Source organism: Macaca mulatta, chromosome 6, assembly GCF_049350105.2.
Source record: "Macaca mulatta isolate MMU2019108-1 chromosome 6, T2T-MMU8v2.0, whole genome shotgun sequence".
In the NCBI taxonomy this organism is placed as follows: Eukaryota; Metazoa; Chordata; class Mammalia; order Primates; family Cercopithecidae; genus Macaca; species Macaca mulatta.
This window is the reverse complement of record NC_133411.1, coordinates 72,930,760-72,957,121: the sequence shown is the minus strand read 5'-3', so window position 1 is coordinate 72,957,121 and position 26,362 is coordinate 72,930,760. Positions and strand designations below refer to the sequence as shown.

Genomic DNA, 26,362 nt, shown 5'->3' with positions numbered 1-26,362 from the left:
GTGCTTTGTGCAACTTTTGGGTCATCTCCTTAAAGATGAAGTCACCAGTCTGGTACTTGCTCTTTCTTCTTCCCTGTTGCTGGAATATAGACATGGAGGTGGGTCCAGTTGAATCATGTGGTCAATGATAACACCTTAGGAGATGGCAGAAAGACAAAAATGAAAAAAACTTGGGTCCTTAAATACCTGCTGGTCCTGAAGCGCTCATCCTGAACTGTTCTGCATGAGAGAACTAATCCTCAATCTTCTTTAAACATGGCATTTTTTGGGTCTTTATCCATCTGTCTACCTCTCTCTCCCTCTTTGTTTTTTAACAGCAACTTCTTTTGTAGCTAATAAAACTAGCACTATTAATAGAAATTTCACTAATGACACTCCTTATACATAGCAACTAGATCTTGCTTTCTCTGCATTAGAAAGACATCTGGGGAAAAAAAAGTGGCAAATGTCTAATACAACAAAGTCACATCAATTTTCTGGCTATCTACTATGTGTAAGGATTAAGAAGTTATACTTCTGGTCATTTTAATTATTGTAACCCAGTTCTAAAAACTGTTTTCTATTTTACCGATTTCTGCTCTTTCTTCCTTTCTTCCTTCTACTTCATTGGGCTAATTTTGCCTGCTTTTTTTTTTTTTTTTTAGGGCTTCTTTACATGCGGAACTTCTACAGTAATTTCCTGAAATATTAGCATCTAATGCAATAACTGCTTCTAAGTACTGCTATGGCTGCATTAACATACTTGGAAATCAGTAACTCTAAAAGCAATTGTTACTAATTCCTAACAACTGCATTGTGTCAGAAGATGTAGTCTGTTTAAAAACAATCCTCTGAAAATTTTCTTTATTTATGGTCCATTATATGGCCACTTTCTATAAATGTTTCAAGAGAGCTAGAAAATAATGTGTATTCTGAAGCAATATTCCCTTTTGTACATTATATCAAACTTGTTAATTGTGTTTTTGTACATTATATCAAACTTGTTAATTGTGGGGTTCAAATCTTCTACATTCTTATTAAATGTTAACATGCTTTAATCAGTTATTGAGAGAACTGTATTAAAATCTCTCACTATACGTAATTGCTTACTTATTCTAGGTCTACCAATTTTTGCTTCATATATTTTGAGTATATGTTATTAGGTCTATGCAAGTTAGGGATTATTAAATTTTACTGATAAATTGAGGTTTTTGTGTTATGTGGAGATTCTATGCCTAGTAATACATTTTGTCTTAACAATTTGATTGTCTAATTTTTTAAATTATTATACTTTAAGTTCTAGGGTACATGTGCACGATGTGCAGGTTTGTTACATAGGTATACACATGCCATGTTGGTTTGCTGCACCCATCAACTCATCATTTACATTAGGTATTTCTCCTAATGCTATCCCTCCCCCTATCTCCCACCCCCGACCGGCCTTGTGTGATGTTCCCTGCCCTGTGTCCATGTGTTCTCATTGTTCAACTCCCACCTATGAGTGCGAACATGTGGTGTCTGGTTTTCTGTTCTTGTGGTAGTTTGCTAAGAATGATGGTTTCCAGCTTCATCCATGTCCCTGCAAAGGACATGAACTCATCCTTTTTTATGGCTGCATAGTATTCCATGGTGTATATGTGCCACATTTACTTTATCCAGTCTATCATTGATGGGCATTTGAGTTGGTTCCAAGTCTTTGCTATTGTAAATAGCGCTGCAATAAACATACATGTGCATGTGTCTTTATAGTAGAATGATTTATACTCCTTTGGGTATATGCCCAGTAATGGGATTGCTGGGTTAAATGGTATTTCTAGTTCTAGATTCTTACTCTGTCACCCAGGCTGGAGTGCAGTGGTGCAATCTTGCCTCACTGCAACCTCCGCCTCCCAGGTTCTAGCAATTCTCCTTCCTCAGCCTCCCCAGTAGCTGGGATTACAGGTGCACAATGCCACGCCTGGCTAATTTTTTGTATTTTAGTAGAAATGAGCTTTCACTGAGTTGCCCAGGCTGGTCTTGAACTCCTGAGTTGAGGCAATCCACCCACCTTGACCTCCCAAAGTGCTAGGATTACAGGCGTGAGCCACCGCACCTGGCCTGATTGTCCAATATTTTTAAGATGTTTCTTACATAAGTAGCATATGATTGAATTTCTTTTTTGACCCAGTTTGACAAACATAGTTTTTTAGGCGAAGTATTTGACTTTTTGCATTATTTCAATACAATTATTGATACATCTGCATTTTATTTCTCCTATCTCTTATGCCATCTTTTTTTTTTTTTTTTTTTTTTTTTTTTTTTTTAATATCCTGCCAGTCCATGTTTCTCTTTCTTTCCTTTCTTATCCCCTTTGGGTTGGGTTGATTTTTTTTTTTTTCCTAATTCCATCTTTTCCTCTACTGGTTTGGAAGTTAATACCCTTTCTTATCCTGTTAGTAGTTTCCCTAAAAATTTTAACATGTATAATTAATGTCTTAAAAGCCACAGTTTATCTTGTGTCTTTACCTTCTTCCCAAACAATACAAGGGCCATAGAATGCTTTTCCAAGCACCTTTTACCTGCTCACCAAAGTTATATACTATGTTCTTATGTATTTTAATTTTACCTTTATTGTTTAACATAAGACATTATTATTGTTGTTTTATTCCTTCAATATTTATTTAGATTTATTCATATATTTACAACTTCCCATGTTCCTCACTCTTCATATTATAGGTCTTACATCTGGGCTCACTTATCTTTTGCCATAAGTATGTCCTTTAGAATTTCCTTTGGTGAAGGTCTGCAGGTAGCAATGTCTTTCAGTTTTTGTTTGTCAGAAGGACATTTCCCTCAGTCCACTGAAGATAAGATTCTTCCTTATGTCCTCACTTGTTGCTGTTGAGAAATCAGCTCTTGCTTTTTTAATGGTAATATCTTTTCTGTCTGCTTTTAAGATCTCTTTGTGTTGAATGCTCTGAAGTATTACCATAATGCATCCAGTACTGAATTTATTTTTCTTTATCCTCTTATAGTTTTGGGGAGACTTCTTCATTCTGTAAAATTTATCTCTCCGTTAGTTATATAAAATACTCAGTATCATCTCTTCAAATATTGCCTCTATTTGCCCTTTGGTCTCCTCCTAGAATTTGATTAGACTTTATTAGATCTTGTAAGTTCCCTATCTCTTTTTGGGCTGAGTTCTAAATAATTTTTTTTAATGCTATCTTTCAAGTCACTAATGTTCATTTTAGCTATGTCAAATCTGCTATAAAATATGTCAAGTTTTTAAGGTTAACTATTTTTCATTTCTACATCTTCGTTTTTAAATCACATGTTCTTTATATTTTCAAGCCCATCATTTCTTGAAATATATTACATACACTTACTTAACATTTAGTGTCTGAATAAATTCTGAACTTTTTGTGGATCTCTTTCTGTTGTCTGAAGTTTACTAGCTTTTGGTCAGGATGTCTGAATTCAGTGCATATGTGTCTTCTGAGCTGTTCTTTTTCTTTTTATACTTTCCTTGAGGACTGGGAATGAAAGTAGGATTCTCCTGGAAAGATTTATGTTTGTTTGTATCAGGCTTCTGTAGGCACTTAAGATCGAGGACCATTTCCAACTAAACTCTTTTATTGTTTGTTACTGCATACAAAATTGTTCATAATTGTCAAAACTTGAAAGTGACAATGATGTCCCTCAAATTTTTTCTTATGTGAATTTTCTGTGTTCTGGTCCTTTTTTTTTTTTTCCTGTTAGTTTGTTGGCCTTTTATTACAGATTTAAAGCACTTTTTCACATATCATATGCTATAGATGCTGTTCATATTTTTCTCTGATGCATAAGTAGACTGCTACATTGCATAGAGTGCTCACATATTGTCTATGAACACATATTGCTCATATTTTCCTCCAAGACTATCATTGCAACTAAATCCTTGGCTGGAAGATTTGGAGACCACTCAGGCAGTGTGAATTTAGACTTCTAACTGATGGGAAGGCTGCCTTGTTGCTAGAGTTCCCAAGAGATGCTCTTGTTCCCAAATATTTTGTGCCATGATTCAAGAAAGGTTCCCTTGTAGTCCACTGATGGAAATGAGGTGACCGTGCTTATTTCTAATTATTCCTGCCACTAAGGATGTGTTCCTTTGGGCCCTCAACTACACGGAATAGTCTTGTTAGACCCTCCCTACCTTGGGAAAACCTTAAGTTTTACATTATCTTCCATGAACTTTGTGAGATTTCAAAAGCAATGCTCCAGTTCACTCAATTTAACAAATGTCCTTAGGGTTAAAGCCTGACTTAGTGCTCCACTTACTTATCTTAGTTCATACCCTTATTTACTCCCTGGCTTAAGTATTCCTTGCATTTTTGCAAGTCATAGGAACATATGAAAAAAATATTTTTGTATTATATCCAACATTTTTCGTTGTTTTTAGTGAGGGGATCAGTTTGGACTCCTAGGCTGCCATAGTGACAGAAATTGATGTGTTCCATTACATAAAAACTTTTTGTCATTCATTCCCAAATTACATGTGTAATCTTTAAAAAGGTATAGGTTTATGATAATAATATGTTCTCCAAAAGACTCTAAGTTTGCCTAGGAGGGTTTTAGAAACAATTATTCCGGCCAAAACCAAAGTGGATTTTAATAAATACTAATTAAAACTTTATATAGACCACATCCACTCAAGGTTGGATCATACTGAAAAACAAGTAGTAGAAAGGGCACTGGACACAAATCTAAGGGTCCTGAGGTCTAGTTCTATTACTTTGCTGTGTAATATTGGGTAAGCACCTTAATTGGCTAGCTCTAGGTTTCCTATATATATAAAATGGAGGGACCAGGCACGGTGGCTCATGCCTATAATCCCAGCACTTTGGGAGGCCGAGGTGGGTGGATCACGAGGTTTGGCGTTCAATATCAGCCTGGTCAACATGGTGAAACCCCATCTCTACTAAAAATACAAAAAATAGCTGGGTGTGGTGATGGGCACCTGAAATCCTGGCTACTCAGGAGGCTGAGGTAGGAGAATCGTTTGAACTTGGGAGAAGGAAGGTGCAGTGAGTTGAGATCATGCCACTGTTCTCCAGCCTCAGCAACAGGGTGAGATTCCGTTTAAAAAAAAAAAGGAGGGGTTGGCCCAGATGATCCCTTCAGGACTGTGATTATTGCACAGAAGTAACAGATACAAACAGAGCACACCCAAGATGAGAGTTTCTAATGAGTAAGACATTCGTTAAGGTTAGCTTACTCTCACATTTTAACATACTGCAGCATAATGTTTTAAACAAACTTACATTCTGGCGTGGCCATATTCTTTTTAAAAAAGTCAATATAAAATATTTTTGTATATCAAAATGATTCTCAATGATTTCTCAATATTTGAGCATCCTGTTAGTTTTCTGAGAACTTCAGTATTTCTTTTGTTCTGTTTGGCATTTCAAATTCTTTAATGTAGCTATTAACATAATTTAGGGAGTATTTGAGTTTTGTGTGAAAAAATACTAATACTCAAAAGCTGCAACTGTACCATCTGCCTGGAGTTTATGTGAATAATTTGAAAATATAACCATTAAAAACCATCAGCATATTGCATTAATCATTTTTTAAAAATCAACCTAATACCATGCAGATTAAACTGTCCAAAGTAAGTTTTAATGCAACATATTCACAGGTTTACACTATAGAGTTGTGAAAAGAATATCTTTCCCAAATTTGATTAAGTGCTGCAAGATGTTGAAGAAACTCAGCACTCAAATGAATTATATGTTTGATGTCATTTTTGGCAAAACTTCAGAAAATGTCACATAAAAGAAAAACATCTTACTTAAAATAAGGTCTTGACAGCAGTCTGGAAAAGTTAACAAATCCATTCCCAAATAGGAACACTGGTTACAATCAAACTTTTAATGATGATATTAGTTCCTCTCTTGAGACAATCTAAATATCCAAACAAAACAAAACAATAAAACACATGTGTGTGCGCATGCACACATGCACATGTGCGTGCACAAATACACAAAACCTTCACCTCTTCTACTTTCCAAGAATGGACAAATTTGTAATTATTTCAATGTAGGCTCCAAATACCTAACTGAATCTCATCTTTCCTTGCAGAATTTTTAGTGGCCAGTTGAGAAAGGAAGAGGTAACAAACTACAACATGATCTCAGGATTTATTTTAATGACTTTTTAAATGATTTTTTTTTTTAAAAGAACGAGAGATATAGAGAATTCTCATCAGCAATGAAAATGTAGTCCCTGGCTATCATTGCTCCCACATATTCTAAACCCTAGAGCTGAAATAGTGGGAATTTTTAATGTCTTAACTACATTTGTATGGTCTTTACATCCATCATCCTCTATATCTCATGTTGTGTGATGTAAGAGAATTAAGAAGACATACTCCTAAAGCAAGTTGCCCCCTTAAGAATTATTGGTCAATTTCAATATAAACATTCTTTTAAAAAGGCATATTATATACAAAATTATAACAAAATGACATTATGGGGAAAAAAACACACGTGTGTCTCTAGCATGAAAAGAAACAAGTCCAGAAAAAATAAATATCACAAAGTTAACTGGTTATCTTTGGCGAAATATTATGGGGTAATACTTCTTTTTATCCTTTATGCCTTTCTACATTTCTGATATTTTTGTAAAGAATAAATGTTACTTTTACAATGTAAGAAATACAGCTTTTTTTTTTTTTTTAAATAAAGAGACAATAGTGACTCAAAACTAATATTTACCTGTATGAACTAAGCAATCTATTTTTACCGGGTCAAGAATGACACAGGTATTAGTAATAGGAGGACAAACTGCAGTTACTAAAAATATAGCTAAAGGCTCTTGTCAAATTCTCAACATTGAAATTACAACCACCAGGCCAGAAAGAAGGGTTATTATAAAACTGTGTTAAGACAGCAACGGGATGCAGAGAGATATCCTAAATACATGGGTTCTTAAAAGCTGCAACAGATGGGCTGGGTGCGGTGGCTCATGCCTGTAATCCCAGCACTTTGGGAGGCTGAGGCAGCCAGATCACCCAAGGTCAGGAGCTCGAGACCTTCCTGGCCAATATGGCGAAAACCCGTCTGTACTAAAAATAAAAACGTTAGCCGGGTGTGGTGGCACATGCCTGTAATCCCAGCTACTCAGGGGGCCGAGGCAAGAGAATTGCTTGAACACAGGAGGCGGAGGTTGCAGTGAGCTGAGATCGCACCACTGCACTCCAGCATGGGAGACAAAGCGAGACTCTGTCTCAACACCACCAGTACCACCACCACCAACAAAGTATCCTAAGCAACATTAGGAGGTCTGTAAGGCGACCCAGAATTTAAGACATAAAAATATGTGAATTGGTTAGAATTTATTTTTTATTGCTCATAAAAGTTAAATATGCCTATAATGTAGGGTTCACAAAGTAAAGCTCAACAAGATTGACTAATTATGACTTAGAAGAAAGTTTGAGACAGATTGTCTAAAAAAGAACAAAGTACTTTATGGACTCTTAAAGATGATCATCTATCTACTTTACCAAAAGATTAAATTCTTGATGTAATTGTGAGGGTATGTTCATCTTCACATTTGCTACAGACCTTTAAAAATCTTTACTATTTAAGAAATTATATTATTGAAAGATACCTTGTTTAAAATATTGCATGGTTTCTAGCCCTTAAATGTAGTAAGGGGTTCAAGAAAATTTCAGTTGAGAGGCCGACTGTCCTAGCTACAGAATAAAGTTCTATTTTTCCAGGACTTTCAGGAAATGAGTTATTCCACACAATTGAATAGTCTAGACAAGAGAACCTTATCTTTAACTGATGAAAATGATTCATTTTTTTAAACTAACTAGGCTGGAATCATTGCCCATTCTCTATCTTATTAAAGAATAATAAATACAATTTAACGTTCTTTTAATGAATCAGGGTCATTATAATAGGTAGGGATAACTTTATCTTTTAAAGATATACACATTCAGAGTAAAGCATGTATAACAAGTATTTCCATAATATTTGACTCTTATGTTCTTGTGTTTCCTGACCTAGTGTCAGCTGGCTGGCGATCACCTCTTGCTGCTACCAAAATGAATGAATGTCTCTAGCCATGCTTTTCTCTCACACTTAAAAAAAATTTCTTTTTAGCCCAATAAAAGACTGGGCTAGAAAGGTTCACAGGTCAGTGCCTTTTCTGGTTTTTCTTTTGCTTGTTTATTTATTTATTAAATTATTGAGATATACTTCACCCTTTTACCATAAAATTCACCATAAAATTCACCCTTTCAGAGTATACACTCCGTCACTTTTATTCTTTAATTGGATTTTAGCTTAGAAAACCAGATAATCAATTTGTTAGTGGCCCTGCCCAAAGTAAGAAGAACTAGAAAATGATGGCTGGCCTGAGATGCATCCTATGAATCAAGTGCAAATATACTTTCACTTAATGTAAATAAAGTAAAAATTAGCACATAGATTAAGAGTAGAAAGAAAAATAGGTCTGATACTTCTGGGTTCCAAGAAAAAAAATAACTCAATAGTACCTAAAGAAAGTTAACTGCTTTGGAAAAGAGAACCAGTTTGCTCAATAAGATAATTTTACATGATATTAAGTAGAACACAGAGCTAACACTCAAAGAGGGTTTTTGTTTCTTATACCAACTAAGACCAAGCTAGTTTAATACTATATATTAGCCAGATGAAAACTACTCAAAAACTATATACTTTCACAACCTATTAAGCCTGAGGGACTCTAGTCTGATTTAATCCAGTATTAAAAAGATAGTCTGAAGAAACGTGAAATAGCCCAGTGCAACTTGAGAGGTACTAGGCATCTCAGGGATATGTTTCATGAAGAGGCTTTAAAATTATTTCTTGATTTACAAGCTCAGCCTGACCCTTCTCCTCTAATTTCTGGCACCAGTCATAGAGCAGGTATTGTCTGCCTAGAACTTTGAAAGAGGACCTAACACCTTATCTCTTTAAAGCTGATTAGAGAATATGTCCAAACCTGTCATCTCTAGGTGACTACGTTCAGTTTGGTACTGGTTTTGATATGAAACTTAAAGAAATCTGGAAAAGACTTAAGAGACATGATTTAATGAAAAGGATTACATAGTTTATTAAAGAACCTGACAGAGCCAACACAGGAAACCAACTCTATCTCCAATTAACTATCAATCTTATTTGAAATTTATTATCCTCCCACTCCCCACAACAACCTCATGCACAGGCCTGGATGATTTACAATGGGACTAAAGATACTCCAAGGCTGTAAACAGGATTGTCCTGCAGTACATCTCTTTTGACATTGCTGGTATCTAAAGTAAAACACCACATTTTTTGTTTACCTAAATTAGGGTGTTAGAGCCTACTGCAAATTCTATATTCAATGAAGAAATGTAACTGTTTTGAATTTTTAAAATATCATGCTATTATAAAAACTTTTGATTATATGACTATAAAATGGCTTAATTCCTTGATGTTCTATTTCTTACATTTACTAAAGCATTCCTTTATACATTATCTGAAGTCTTTAAAAAGTAAATAGATGACAAACCAATGGCAAAACTTACAAAGTTATACATATATATTTATTCCTAAAGCGTATAATTATATCTATTACCTGACAACATCCTTGTGATATAAGTAATAAGAGATCCTATTTATATTTAACTTTATATATGGAGCAACAGATGGGTCCAGATTTTAAAGTGACTTGCCTAATGTGATAGAATAAATTTAAAAGTGAAACTGTGAATACAATGTAAGTCTCTAATTGTCTATACAAATCTGGTTCAGGATCTGGCCCAGGAACCTGGGTAAAGATTAAAAAAACAATGAAAAAATAATCCATTGATTAAAGGTGGATTTCCTAAGATGGCAGAATCCCTGAAGAAAGTTTTATGCCTATTAAAGCACCTAGGTAAATGGGAGATCTCCATTTCTGCAAGAAGGACAAAACTAGATATTTCCATGCACAAGCAGTAGAACCCAAAGCTTTTCAGAGCAGGTAGGCAAGATAAATAAATAAAAGACTTCCACAATGGACAAAGAGAAGTCAAATTACCTCTTTTCACTGATGATATGATTCTATACCGAGAAAACCCTTAAGATTCTGTGGAAAGACTTCTATCTGATAAACCACTTCCGCAAAGTCTGAGGATACAAGATCAATGTACTAAAATCAGTAGTATTTCTATATACCAAATAGTGATCAAGGTGAGAATCAAATCACAAATGCAATCCCATTTACAATAGCCACAATAAATAAAATACCTAGGAATACATCTGACCAAAAAGGTAAAGATCTCTACAAGAAGAACTATAAAACACTGATGAAAGAAACCATAAATGACACAAACAAATGGGAAAACATTCCATGCTTGTGGGTTGGAAAAATCAATATCATTAAAATGTTCATATTGCCCAAAGCAATCTGTAGATTCAATGCTATTTCTATAAATTACCAATGTCATTTTTCACAGAATTAGAAAAACTATTCTAAAATTTATATGGAACCAAAAAAAATTCCAAATAGCCAAGGTGATATGGTTTGGCTTTGTGTCACCACCCAAATCTCATCTTGAATGTCCAGGCAGAAATCTACTGCAGAGGTGGAGCCCTCATGGAGAACCTCTGCTAGGGCAGTGCACAAGGGAAATGTGAGGTTGGAGCCCACACAGAGAGTCCCCACTGGGGTACTGCCTCCTGGAGCTGTGAGAAGAAGGCCACTGTCCTCCAGGCCCCAGGATAGTAGATCCACCAGTGGCTTGACCTGTGCTCCTAGAAAAGCTGCAGGCACTCAAGGCCAGCCCATGAGAGCAGCCTCAGTGGCTGAACCCTGCTAAGCCGTAGGGGTAGAGCTTCCCAAGGCCTTGGGAACCCATCCTTTCCATCAGTGTTCCCTGGATGTGGGACATGGAGGCAAAAGAGATCATTTTGGAGCTTTAGGATTTAATGACCACCCGGCCAAATTCTGGCTTCCATGGGGCCTGTAGCCCCTTTGTTTTGACCAATTTCTCCCACTTGGAATGGTGGCATTTACCCAATACTTGTATCCCCATTGTATCTTGGAAGTAACTAACAGACTTTTGATTTGTACAGGCTCCTATGCAGAAAGGACTTGCCTTGTCTCAGATGAGACTTTGGACTTGGACTTTTGGGTTAATGCTGGAATGAGTTAAGACTTTGGGGGACTGTGGGAAGGCATGATTGTGTTTTGAAATGTGAGAAGGACATGAGATTTCAGAGAGGCCAGGGGTAGAACGATGTTTTGGCTCTGTGTCCCCATCCAAATCTCATCTTGAATTGTAATCCCCTTGTGTTGAAGGAGGAACCTGGCGGGAGGTGACTGGATCATGGGAGCAGTTTCCCTCATGCTGTTCTCAGGATAGTGAGTGAGTTCTCACAAGATCTGATCGTTCTCACAATATCTGATGGTTAAAAGTGGCAATCTCCCTCTCTTTTTCTGTGGCCTTGTGAAGAAGGTACTTGCTTCTCCTTCACCTTCTGCCATGATTGTAAGTTTCCTGAGGACTCCCCAGCCACGTGAAACTGTGAGCCAATTAAACCTCTTTCCTTTACAAATTACCCAGTCTCAAGTAGTATCTTTATAGCAGTGTGAAAATGGACTAATATACAAAGCAACCCCAAGAATAAGAATAAAGCTAGAGGCATCACATTACCCATCTTCAAATTACACTACCAGTCTATAGTAACCAAAATAGCATACTACTGGTACAAAAACAGACACAAAACTGATTGAACAGAATACAGACCCCTGAAATAAAGTCATATAAATACAACCAAATGATCGTTGACAAAGTTGAAAAAAAAATAAGCAATAGGGAAGGGATACTCTATTCAATAAATGGTGCTTGGAAAACTGGCTAACCATATGCTGAAGAATGAAACTGAACCCCTACCTCTCACCATACACAAAAATTAACACAAGATAGACTAAAGACCTAAATGTAAGACCTCACACTACAAAAATCCTAGAAAAAGCCCAGGGAATACTCTTCTAGACATTGGCCTATGAAAATAATTTATGACTAAGTCCCCAAAGGCAAATGTAACAAAACCAAAAATTGTTGATTGGAACCTCACTAAACTGAAGAACTTCTACACTGCAAAATAAACTATCAACACAGTAAACTCTACCTACAGAATGGGAGAAAATATTTGCAAAGTATGCACCCAACAAAGAAATAATATCCAAAATCTATAAAGAATTTAAACAAATCAACAAGAAAAAAAAAACCAAGCTCAATTAAAAATAAGCAAAAGACATGAACAGACACTTCTCAAAAGCAGATATACAAGTGGCCAAAAAAACATGAAAAAAATGTTCAATATCACTAATCATCAGAAAGATGGAAATCAAAACCATAATGAGACACCATCTCACACTAGTCAGAATGGCTGTTACTAACAAGTCAGAAAATAACAGATGTTGGCAGCATTGGAAAGAAAAGAGAATGCTTATACAATGGTGATGGGAATGTAAATTAGTTCACCTTTTGTGGAAAGCACTGTGGAGATTTCTTAAAGAATTAAAAATAGAATTACCATTTGACCCAGCAATCCCATTACCGGGTATCTACCCAAAGAAAGAGAAATCATTCTACCAAAAAGACACCTGCACTCGTATGTTTATTGTTATTCACTATTCACAATAGCAAAGACGTGGTATCAACCTAGGTGCCCACCAACAGTGAACTGGATAAAGAAAATTTTATACATATACACCTTTGAAAACTACACAGTCATAAAAAGGAAAAATACCATGTTGTTTGCAGCAACATGGATGCAGCTGGAGACATTATCCTAAGCAAACTAATGTAGAAACAGAAAACCAAATACCGCATTTTCTCACTTATAAATGAGAACTAAATGCCACATACATATGGACACAAGGAAACAATAAGAAACTTGGGATTGCAAAAGGAACAAGACAGGGAGGAGGACAAGGGTTGAAAAACTACCTGTTGGGTATTATTTCACCACCTGGGTGATGGGATCATTAGAAGAACAAATCTCAGCATCAAGCAATATACCCATGTAACAAACCTGCACATGTAACCCCTGAATCTAAAATTAAAAATTAAAATTAAAAAAGAACACAAAGCTTTCTTGTTTTTACGAGTTCCTTCCCAAGTGCTTTAACCCAAGGATAATATATTAAATTCTGAAATGAATTGGCAATAATCAGTAAGTGTTAAGACTTGACAGATGGATTCATAAAACCAGGAAATAATATCACTAGAAGCTTTACTTAAGAATTTACACAAGTTCACATACACCCCTTTTAACAAAGAATATGATTATGATTATAGACATGCAACTTCAAAATTTGAAAAACATGAAGAAAAGCTTATTTTGGGATTTTAACTTATGCAATATTTACATATAGCCATATTGATTATAAGCTTTAACTGCAACTAACATAGTACTAAAATTCACATTTTCAACATACACAATTTGGATAGGAAACAAAATAGAACCAAGAATAGCTATATTTTTCTTTTTTTAAATCTAAAATTATTAATTTTATATAGTAATGTACATTTGTTAAGGATTTTCTTGTTAATTTGCTTCTTATAAGATCCCTGAGGAGTGTTCAAGGCATTTTATCCGTGGATTTATGAAAAGAAAACTGAGTCACAAAGGCTTAGATAACTTTACTGTTTGTAACTGGAAGAGTCTTAATACTGCCGTACTTATTTTCTCAGGAGATATAATATTCCAAAGCATCCTTATAACCATTAGTGTTACGTATAACAAGCACCAAGTATTACTAACAAAATTACTATTAAAATTTCCAAAATTAATGTATTTTTAGTCTCTCCATATTGGCAGGTGTTACATGCATCCAAACGAAAATTCATACAGAAGATAGGTCTATATTATGCAACAATTTGGTATATCAAGCTAAGCAAAGTGTTTTTAAAAATATCAATTATCTGCCTTTCAGTTTATTGGTAAACTAAATTGCTAGATATAGATAAAATGTTCAAAAGACTAAATCATTCAGATTTGCCAGAATACTTAGATTTTGTTTTGGATTAAAATAAAGTGCTTTATAAAAGCCAGATATGTAGCCATATAGTCCAATAAAAAAATCTTTCCTGAATAGGTTCATTAGGGTATACAGCTCAACTGAGAAATTTCAGAGCCAAGGTTAAATAACACTTTCAACTTCTTTTCTTGTGAGAATCTTACTATGTAAATACCTATGAGAACCTCTGGATCTGTTCCCAGAGTTCATGTAGTTCTAACCTTGGAATATCTACTGGTTGGGAAGATAGGCTAAGTTCTGACACACATTCAAGGATTCCTAAAATTTTACTTTGTTTCCATAATGCTATGTAGTGAGAAATCTCATGGTATCATTTTTAATCATGAGGAAAGAAGAATTTCAAATACAATGTAATATTTACTAAAATCACACATTTCTCATAACAAATTCATAGTCAATTTTTTACCATTATAACAGCAATACTTGACTAAAATCACACATTTTTCATAATAAATTCATAGTCAATTTTTTACCATTATAACAGCAATACTTGACTAAAATCACACATTTTTCTTAATAAATTCATAGTCTTTTTTTACCATTATAACAGCAATACTTGCCAATTTTAAAAGATCACAGTAACTTTAGAGGAAATACAATTCTAAGAAAAAGGTAATCCATAATGTACATCATAGATGGTTCTAAGAAAGAATTTTGCTAAGCCTTCTACAAGATACTGATAATAAAACATAATAAAATATTGCTCCTAATAGCACTCTAACAGTATTAGAATCAAAATCAAATGGTCTACTTAGTGCCCAGCTCATGGTTTCTAAAAACGATACTCCGATTAGAGTAACCACAGTCCCTCAAAGAAGTGGTTGATTGCAGGTCTGGAGAAGGGAAAATACAAGATCAGCTGGAAGCATCTTGCAGTGCCAGAAAGTAAGAAGTGCTCAAAGGATGGGGACAAGCTAAAAGGGCACACAAGTCAACCCTGAAAGAGCTACCAATGGCCAAAGCTGGAAAAATTTGAACAAAATAAATAATAATAGTTTCATATAATTAACTATATATAGTATAATAAATAGTATAAACTATATAATTTATGTTTAAATATAAATATATAATTAACACATTATTTATTATTATAACATTATAAATGTCAATATATTATGTAAATAATATATATTTTGGGATTATAACATTATATAATTTACATTTAAATACAAATATATAAATAACATCTATTATTATTTATTATTATAACATTATTTACAAATGTCAATATATTATATAAATAATATATATTTATAAATATATTAGCATACTTATAAATAATATAAATATTCACGGCTCATACTGAAATTAAGATGTAAATAACAAAAGAGAAAGTTCTTTCTTACAGAATTCCAAGTAATTAAAGTAGAAATCAGAGAACTAGAAAGGCACCATCAGAATACCACAGTAAATAATTGTTTTCAATAGGTAAGATCTACCATCTACCAACAGATGCTAAAGTTAGAGAGAAACTTGAAGAGAAATAGAATATTTGCATAGTGTCAAAGTATCTTCCCCTAAATATTTATAAAACTCAAAGGTAAAAAGAGTCTTTTTACAGCAACTGTAAAGCAGTACGGCAACTATACTGTAAACTGTAAAGAGTACAGCAACTCAGCAGACACCATTTTAACCAAGGGATCAAGGTAATATCATCAGGAATAAGACAGGAGACATTGTGTTACTCCTGATATAACGCACTGAGAAGGAATACTACTTCTGTGGTAATCTTCCCAAAAAAGAAATAATCATAATTCAATTAGAAAACATCAGACTCAAATTGAGAGACATTCTACAAAATATCTAACCAAGACTTTTCAAAGTGTCAAGGTCATGAAAGACAAGGGATGACTGAGGAATTGTCACAGATCAGAAGAGACCAAGAAGACATGACAAATAAATGCAATTCGATCCTAGATAAAATCATAGAACAAAAAAAGGATATTAGTGTGGAAAATAGTGAAATTCTGATAAGGTCTGAAGTTAGTTAATAGTATTGTTCCAACATTAATGGCATGGTTTTGATCACTAATCTATTGTCACGGAAGGCCTTAACATTAAAGGTATATGGTAACTATTACTTTTGCAACTTCTGTGTGAGTCTAAAATAATTTCAAAATAAAACAATAAAAATAAACAAATAAAATGGCATATTTTGAGATGAGAAAAACAAAACCAATCAAATGACCCAATTTTTGGGGAAGCTAATTTTAACAATCATTTGGATTTAGAGAAAATCCAGGTACTTCTATATGATATAAAGAAAGTTAACAGAAAAATAATTAGTAATATAATTCTCTTTCTAATTATGGCATAAAAATATTCACATAGTTAACAATCATAAAAGCAGATTGAGGCCAGGCACTGTGGCTCACGCCCGTAATCCCAGCACTCTGGGAGGCTGAGGCAGGCAGATCACCTGAGGTCAGGAGTTCGAGACCAGCTGGTCAACATGGTGAAACCCTGTCTCTATTAAAAATACAAAAAATCAGACAGGCATGGTGGCACGTGCCTGTAGTTTCAGTTACTCGGGAGGCTGACAGACTAGAATCACTTGAACCCGGGAGGTGGCAGTGGCAGTGAGCCAAGATCACGCCACTGCATGGTGACAGAGTGAGACTCCCTCTCAATAAATAAATAAATAGAAGCAGATTGAAATGAGCTCTGTTAAGAATCTTCTCTTTTGTATTAAGAAATCAGTCTTTAAGACTAATGTCTTTCTTTACCTAACTATTTATTATTTCAAAGGGAGACAAATAAATAAACGTAGCACTGTTTATGTCTAATGTAGGCCTCACCTGTATGGCACTATTATAGTATACCTACTGCATTTCTTTCACTCCTAGTAGATCATAACTGTAAGTCACAATGTTACACTCCTAATCTAGCATAGTGTTTAAGACATGAGGGTACTAATAATTATTAGCTCAAAAGCGAATAAAATATTTAAGTTTTATATTTTATTCTTTCTAGTTGAAATTATTTTCATATATTTAAAATACTTTTAATTATAAGAAACAGTCTTCTAAGATAATTACTTATAAACCTAAAAATAAAATAATCCTGACTGTACTTGTTTCAAATCTCATTATTGCTAATATATTGTTTATATTCTGGGTTATATTTTGCCTTCACGATCTAGCCACAAATAAGTTTATCCCTTCTTCTAAATTCAGTTTATTATTTGCATCATTATACCTCAGTTAATTTTTAAATAATTAGTTTCATTCAAATATATACTTTAGTGACTTTCAAATCTTCATGAAGTATGTATAATATCTGCCTTTATGAAAATAGTCATTGGGGATTTTGTACAAATAATCTGAGAATTGAGAACTATGCTCTTTAAATAGTTAAGTGGTATTACTCATGCTACTTAAAATAAACAATAATAATACCTATGGCCAAACATTGTGCCACTGTTCTGTATTAGAATGTGTAGTCTTTAAGCCTAGATGCTACATCTTATTCTTTAATACACCTCCAGTGACTGTCAATAGAATCCATTAGATAAAACACTCCAAGCTTTCAAAAGCATAAAAATATAGAATATATATGCACAAGCAAATTTGTTATACCAAATTTAGTATACATTATAAGAGGCAATTGAATAAAATTTCTGATCATATTCACAGAATGTACAATACAATTTATCACTGTAAAAAGAAAACAGATGAGGGTTCCAAGCTGTTATTTTGGAAACTGAATATTACATGCTTTATAGCTGAAACAATTTTAAACTAAAGATCATCAATGAAAAAGCTTTTCTTTAAAGCTTAATAAAAACCATAGTGAAACAAAGAACCTAATTAACCTGTATAAACAGCAAGATGTTATTTTCATCAGCTTTATCAATACTTTAGATTTTCTATGTCTTAACATAAGAGTAAAAACAAAAACAAACAAAAAATAATATTAGGCATTTAATACTATTCAAACCAACACACAAATGTTTACCTAAGTCCCAAACATAGGGCTCAAACACTTTTTAAAAATGTTTTAAAGAATATGAGATATATATATATATAAACATTCCACCCTTGTGTACTTTTAATCCAGTTCGATGCTATGGCAACCTTTAAGTTTTGCTAGATTTCAAGTATTCTGTTAGTTTTCATGAATCTTACTTAAAAACAATAGTTACAATCCCATTTGCACTGAATTTACTTCTCAGACAAATTTCCTGGGTGGAAATTTATTTTACTGGCTAACAGTTCAAAGAAAGTATTTTACACACACGCACACACACACACACACACACACACACATACACACAACCTAACTCAAGAAGGAGGGAAAGAAACAGGGAAGAGAAAATGAGAAGGAAAGGAGAAAGGAAGGGATGAAAATGGGAGAGAGCAGGGAGGAGCTAAGAAAATTCAGAGAAGGAGGAGTATCAAGTGAAAAAATAAGCCTGATGAATGCCCTTACCTTCACTTCTTTTTTCTGCTTGTTTTGCTTCATTTTCTACTTTTTTTTGTTTTGCTGCTAAGAGTTCCCGTTTTAATTGTCTTGCTTCTTTTCTGAGCTCTTCGCTATAAAGCAAAAAGAGTTATGTAAGTATATAATATATTGAGAGTAAAAGTTGTTTTGCAAAAACAGAATCGTTGGTATACCACATCTAAGAAAAATAAAGTGAATAATGTAATTCATTTATTTTGTTTCTGTGTATGTATACTTGTGGCATAGAAATACACTTAAAGGATTTTAAAAGTTCTAATTTTTTCATAATAGCACTATGAATTACTATAAAATATATCCCCTATCAAACATAAGTGATAAATGACCCATTATCTTCCTAGTTCATTAACAAATTTAACATTCTAGTTTTAGTGTAATAACTTATGGAGATACTGGATCAAAACAAAATTTTTAATATAAATATTACTCATTAAGCATAGACATATGCAAAAAATTTGGCTTCAAAAATGGCTGAATTCCTGAACTGGTACCAGTAACTATCATTTAGTAATTATTACATGCTAGGTTTCACGCTAAAAACTTAAAAACCCAAGTTTTTAACTCATTTAATACTACAGTTTGGCATATAATTTCCTTTTAATTTCCTGGTAGTTAAATCTACCAGGGTGAGGTCTGATGATTAATATAATCATGTGTTAAAGACAAACTTAGAAGTAAATGTTACCTTCACTACACGGCACTAGCTAAGTGACTTGCTTCTCCGTGCCAGTTTTAGGGCAGGACATTCAAATTCATGCCTTGCAAAGAATTATTAACTGCGCATTATCATAAACCCTTAGGGTTACTTGTGACTAGTTAAGACTGTGCATATATTCTCTATGAATGTCAAGTACCCACTGTATTTTCAACAAAATCTAGAGTGAATCATGGAAACTCAAAGGCTATGAACCCAAGCAGGCACTCCACTCTGAAAATGTTTATCAAAGATACTCAAGCTAAGGTTTAGTGGAATCTGAAGTCTAGATAATTACATATCTGATTGAACCTTTAGTGCTTTTTACTAATCCCAAATCCTATACCTTTTTACCACTGCCATGTATTAGTTACCAAACTGCTGGGCCTTATGATGTGCATAACTCAGTTCTTTACATCTTTTTTCCACATCAGACACACACAGCCACATTTTGCATCTGCTTGGCCTCCAAGATCCTGAATTCTGAAAGTCCCCTCAGTGATCAAAATCCATTATGTTTTAACTTTTTCAGCCTTTCATTCCTACTAAACTTGCATGTATTCCCATAACAATGAAAGCCAATTCCTTAACTGTAGTTCATGGTCCATCAGCCCCATTCTAGCCCTAATTGGCTGTCTGTCTATACTGGATGCTATGACCAATCATTTCACTGATGATCTCATCAGCACCCATAATTTCCTTGACTTGTTTGTCCTGTAGATACATCATAATCACCTGGAAGAACTTGCTAGCAACATGTTGGGGGAGACAAATCTCCAGGGAATGTAATAACCTTAGATGTGGAATGTTGCCTGGAAATTTGCCCTTGTAACAAGATCCCCAGGTGATTCCAGTATGTACTCAGGTTTGGGATCCAATGCTCTAGGATCTTATTATAGAAATTATCTTCTCTCTTTTACAATTTCAAGCACTCTCACTTCACTGATCCTTTTATTCAGCAAACAAACATGCTCAAATTTCTCTGGACTCAGCTCAAACCAAGTGATTATTATCTTCACAAATGGACTTCATTCTTGAAAGAATAGTTTACATATACAGTGTGCTTTATTAAACTCTAACTTCTTAATCTCTTGCAATCTATCCCTCTTATAGGCTACTGAAACTGTTTCTATATCAACCAAATTCAATGGCCTTTTCTCATTCCTCCGCTTCCTTTTTGGCCTCTATCATTCAATGATGTTAATTATTCCTTCCTTCTCCTTTCTTCTTGGAATTCTATCCCAGTGAGGCTTATATACCATTTTAGCATTTTGAATCTCCAATTCTTCTCCTGGTTACTCTTTTTCTTCCCATATTATAATTGTTGACATTTTTCTCATCTCTATACTTTGTACACTGGCATTTTAATCTAATCTCATAACATCAACTATCACTCCTATATAGGTTATTTCCAAACGTAGATGTTTTGCCTTGATTATGGTCCTGCATTTCTAGCTATCTTCTACAAATTTCTGTGTACATTAACTCAGAAATTTAAGGTAAGACACATACTGATATGGTATGGCTGTGTCCCCACTCAAATCTCATCTCGAATTGCAGTTCCCGTAATCCCCACGTGTTGTGGGAGGGACCCGGTGGAAAGTGATTGGATCATGGTGGCAGTTTCTCTCATGCTGTTCTCATGATAGTGAGTTCTCATGAGTTCTGATGGTTTTATAAGCATTTGGTATTTCCCCTGCTGGCACTCATTCTCTCTCCTGCCAGCCTGTGAAGAGGTGTCTTCCACCATGATTGTAAGTTTCCTGAGGCCTCCCCAGCCATGCAGAACTGTGAGTCAGTTAAACCTCTTTTCTTTATAAATTACCCAGTCTTGGGTATGTCTTTATTAGCAGCATAAGAACAGACTAATACACATACAATTTTAAGTTTCCTGGTAGCCAGATTTAAAAACTAAAAGGAAACATTAATTTTTACATACTTAATATATCTAAAATATTACCAATTAACATGAAACCAATATAAAGAATATTAATGTGATATTCTACACCCTCTTTTGTACTAAGTCTTCAAAATCCAGTGTGCATTTTACACTCACAGCAAATCTCAATTGAGACCAGACTCATTTCAAGGACTCAACTCTAGAGAAACAGCAGGCTGGACATCTCAACATAATTACAAATTCTTTGTGTCCAAACCTGAAATCCTCTCCTTCTTGCCCAAATTTGCTCCTTCTCCTGAAGTCTCTATTTGATCATGGAACAATAATCTTTCTAATGACCAGACTTTAAATTTCCCTTGGACTCTTCTCCCTTTCCTTTCATTGAATCAGTGTTGAAGTACACCATTTTCTAATCTCTCTCACATATAACAGCTCCTCTTGACTCTAACCATCAATACCCAGTTTAGGCTCTCATTACGTGTTCTCAGGTAAGTATAATTACTTCCTACTTCTTAAAGCTATATGAACACAACTGTAGAAATCCCGTATTTACTCGGCATGACATAAAAATGGAACTGGGTAGCCGCTGCACAGGGAACAGCAAGCACATCTTCCATTTACTCCACCAAACATTACTATCTTTTTATTATGCTACTTTGTATAGTTTTCAATTTGGTAAGTAATTCAGTCATTTAGATGATGTTTTCCGAAGACTAAGGTCTTTGAGGTAGAGATTATTTTGAGAGTTGAAGAGGAAATGGTGCATTTCTAGGGTAGACAAACTAGTTACGAGAATAATTTGAAGTACATAAGGAATGAGGCAAAGAAAGTATATACTGTTTATGATACTATTTGTAGAGGGAGAACAACATAGCTCTTATAAGACTTAACTTTGGATGCAGAAAGTACTGATTTAAAAGCCAACTCTATCACTTATTAGCCAGGCGACCTGAGAATAGTTACTTAACTTCTCTGAGACTCAGTTTATTCAACTATAAATTAGGGGTAAGGTATGTAAAATATAAAGCACACAAGACATGTTCAACAAATGGTAGCTATTATGATTTAGGTCATCTATTTAAAATAGCACCACTGTTAAGAGCTGTCTGTCATATGGGCATAGTTCTTTATTACATTATTTATTATACATGAATGTTATCTCTACTATATACAGCAAACAACTTTATTCATTGTCTTAAAAGGGCAATGAATGCATAATGCTTCCTTCTAAAAATCTATCCTTAAATAGTCAAAGATTTAGACACACTATTGATGTAGCCATATAATATACAAACTGAGCAATGCTGAATAAAAACTCAAAAATGACAAGGTGAGACAGAGAAGGGTAGGTCTATACAGATTATTAAAAATTGCTTTATTATGCTAAACATTTCAAGTGATTGAAGATTTACAATGTTGCCAAAAATCTTTGAGACTATTCAAGCAACACCATTTGTTAGTACTGTGGAATCTATAACTATTGAAACGAACTACAAGTTTTTAAACCAATTTTTAGATCACAGTCTAATTTTAGGATTCCCAATCTTACATTCTCTGGAATATCATCCTATCCACTGGCATCATAATATATTTAAATATATTAAAATGAGAATTAAAATTGTAAGCTTGGAGTATATGTCACCATATACTGCCAAATTATGGGCTTACTTTAGAGTCCAGAAAGCATTGTCTTGGCCTCCTCAAAGCCTAGTCTGTGCTTAAATGGTAAAAGAAATGGCTTTTATAAACTGTTACTAAGTCATTAATTGTTTTCCTCACAATTATATTTCATTTGAATTTTAATATGGTTTGTATGATATCAGCCTTTATCCACCAGATATTTCTATATTTTTTATCTAGTAAATCTGCAATAAGTTACTCCTTAATGGAAAAAAGAATTTCTTAAAAAAAAAAACCCAATAAAATATCAGCAGCCTAGAAATTACAGTAGCTTTATATATTTAGTAATAGCAAAGAAATTACTAATTCATTTAGCAATTTTTGGAGCACTTAATATTTATATGGTAACATTCTGGGTACTGGCATGGAAATCAAGATGATTAACGAAGGGAACCTCACTTTGCTAGGTTCTTTAAATCAGTTACCTCCTATATCACTTAATAATCTTTTCAATGAGCTGTGATATAGGTATTTTATAGGTAAAAAGGCTGACGTTTATGAAGATCAAATAAATACCTTTTTAGAAGTCACATAGTGAGTAAGTGACAGAGCTAGAAATTTAAAAATGGGACTATCTGAACTCCAGGTCTATGCTCTTTCCATGTTGTTTCATGGATACCTTGAGAAAAACTTCAAGGAGCCTCAATTCCAAAGAGGGATATAAGCCATGTACATCAATAATAAAAACAGTACATAATAAAAAGCAGCAACTTCCATGACAAATAAACAACTGAAGCATTTTGAAATTCAGTGAAGGAAAGAGTACTGCAGGACAAATAAGAGATGGCCTCACAGAGGAAGCATGTGAACTGGGACGTGAAAGGTAAGTAGGAATTAGCTATTTACAGACAGAATGAAGATGCACCCAAGCAGTGTGTCTAAACCAAGACAGAGAGATGGAAAAACAGGGTACATGCTAAAACATGAAGATATTTGGCTATTGCATAAAATAATTTAAAGTGGGGCAAGGTAACTAGTAATGAAAGATAGAGCTGGGAAAAGGATATGGGGTAAAGTATAAATGCCAAGCAGTTGTGAGTAAAGTGACAATATTTTCCTTCAATTTTTCCACACCTCTGGCTTTTCCAATTTTTTTTTTTTTTGCAACCAATTTCTCAACTGCTCTTAGTCTCTTCATTTAACCCACTATCCACCCATTTTAACATCTTACTAGTAATCCACACACTCCTTAAATGGTTCTCTCAAAAGTAACTTATGACCTCCTAATCACAAATTTCAATGACTTCCTGCTGGATTGTAACTTAGACCTTGAAAAGAATCCAACTTTGTTGAACACCTTACCCCTTTTTGCCCCTCTGCTATCTCAGACATAGCGTCATGAGATCTTAGGACACTTAGGATCTTATCCTACCTCTTTGATATTCTTTCTCTGCTTCCACTGGTTCTACTTTTCTACCTTCTGCTCCTCAAAATTAGATGCTTCTCAACCTTCTTTTCCTCTCTGTAAATTTCACCTGCACTCAGAACTTCAATTCTCTCTGCCTTAATGCATCCAACATACAAAATCAAGATTATTAGCCTATGCTCTTTACATATTTCCACTTTCAAGATTAAATTGGCATTTCTAACTGCCAGATGAAAAATTCCACTAGCCACACCACAAATGCATCAAATTTACCATTTAAAAAGATTGGTAATGTCGGCTCCTCAATGAACACCAACTAATTCCTCTTTTTTCTATTTCTGATAAAGCTACCACAATGCTGGTTGTGAAGCCCACCTTCTAGTATCACCCCCTTACTTACTACATTTTTCCTTTTCCTTTAAAAAGTCTCTTCCTTTCTATGGTTAGTGACAGCAATCTAGTTTAGGCCATCAGGACTTCACTTGGTCAACAGTCTCCTACTTCATCTATGTGCCTCTGGTCTGACTTTTCTTCCATTTATTTTATAACACACATCCCAGATCTTAACTTCTACTCCCATGATCTTCATAGCTCCCTAAATCCTAGTGAATTATGCACTAATTTCTTAAGTAATTAAATCTCTCTCATGACCTAACTTCAAACTACTTTTTTTCAACTTTATCCCCCACATATCCTCTACAGTTACTCTAAATTTCAGTCAAAACATACTAGTCATAATTACCTTGGCAAACTTTGAGATTCAGTACACATACTCCTTTGTTCATGCCATTTCCACTACTTAAAATGGTGTTTTCACCCTATTTCTGTCTACTAAAATCTTCCTCATCTTTTAAGTCTTCATGGAAAAAGTGGCACTTGAGTATAGCTTTGGGGAAAGTTGTTAACCTCATTGATCCTCAGTTTTCTCATCTATAAATTGTGTCTATATTCAATATATGTAATATGCAAAACATCTATAAATTGTGTCTATATTCAAGACATGTAATATTCCAAGATTTAGAATTAAAACTGAAAATTAATGATAAAATGATACTAATTATTATGTTAAAGATATCTACTCTAATGCCAGTGATGAGTTGTTTTCTTCATCAAAAACTAATGTCAACTTACAGCATTCCAAATGATTGGACAAAATATTTGGGTGGGGGTCGTGGGAAGAAATGTGTTTACCAAAAGACCTAGACTAAACATCATTATTTGGCCATGAAAAGGCAATTAATTCTCCTTCTTTGCCTCAGTTTCATCATTACAGAAAAATAGTTTAAGTAAGGCAAAATATAATGTTTCTGAAATGCATAATTAAAATTATAAGTGTTAAAAGTTATACCACGCAGATCATTTTAATTCCTTTCGATTTGGCATTTTAAAGCCCATTTTGAATTAAAATTATTCCCTTAGTTTTCATTCACATCTAAAGAAGTAGTGAGATGCTGAATGTTGACATCTTTATCCTAGACACAAAAAAGCTGAAGTATAGAGATGGCAAGAGATTTTTCAAAATTATCCAAGTCAATAATAGAATTATCAATGTGATACTGACATCTTAATTCTTTATGCAGTTTTCACTTAACCTGCTAACCACCTACTAAGTGAAAAGTACTTTTAGACTCATACCTTACCTTTAAGCTGCATATTTTATTTATGTACAATTTTTATTGATTTCTAGTATTTGTACATTTTTATGGGCTACATGTCATATTTTGTTATAGTTGTAGCATATGTAATGGTAAAGTCAGGTTATTAAGGGTATCTATCATCTCAAGTACTTAACATTTCTAAATGTTGTATAAATTTCAAGTCCTCCCTTCTAGCTGTTTTGAAATATACAATTCATTATTGTTAACTAGAGTCACCCTACTCTGCTATTGAGCATGGAGCTTGTTCTTTCTATTCGTTTGTTTATACTCATTACCCAACCTCTCTTCATCCGCCCCCCCTGACCAGCACACAAACCTATATGCCTCTGGTATCTATCATTCTACATTCTACCTCTATGAGATCAAGGTTTTCAGCTCCTACATATGATTGAGAATATACGATAACTGTCTTTCTGTGCTTGGCTTATTTCACTTAACACAATGACCTCTTGTTCCATCCATGTTGCTGCAAATGATAGGATTTCATCCTTTTAAGGCCAAGTAATATTCCATTGTGTACGTACACCACAGCTTCTTTTTCCATTCGTCCACTGATA

General features: G+C 34.2%; 1 protein-coding gene across 1 annotated transcript in view; it reads right to left on the bottom strand.

Annotated features, from left to right (window-relative positions):
• Positions 1-26,362, bottom strand: part of CWC27 (CWC27 spliceosome associated cyclophilin) — a 270,719-nt gene that overhangs the window by 128,198 nt on the left and 116,159 nt on the right. The window contains exon 11 of the mRNA XM_028849465.2: positions 18,478-18,581. Coding sequence (XP_028705298.1) covers positions 18,478-18,581 — 104 coding nt within the window. The remainder of the gene's footprint in view (positions 1-18,477; positions 18,582-26,362) is intronic.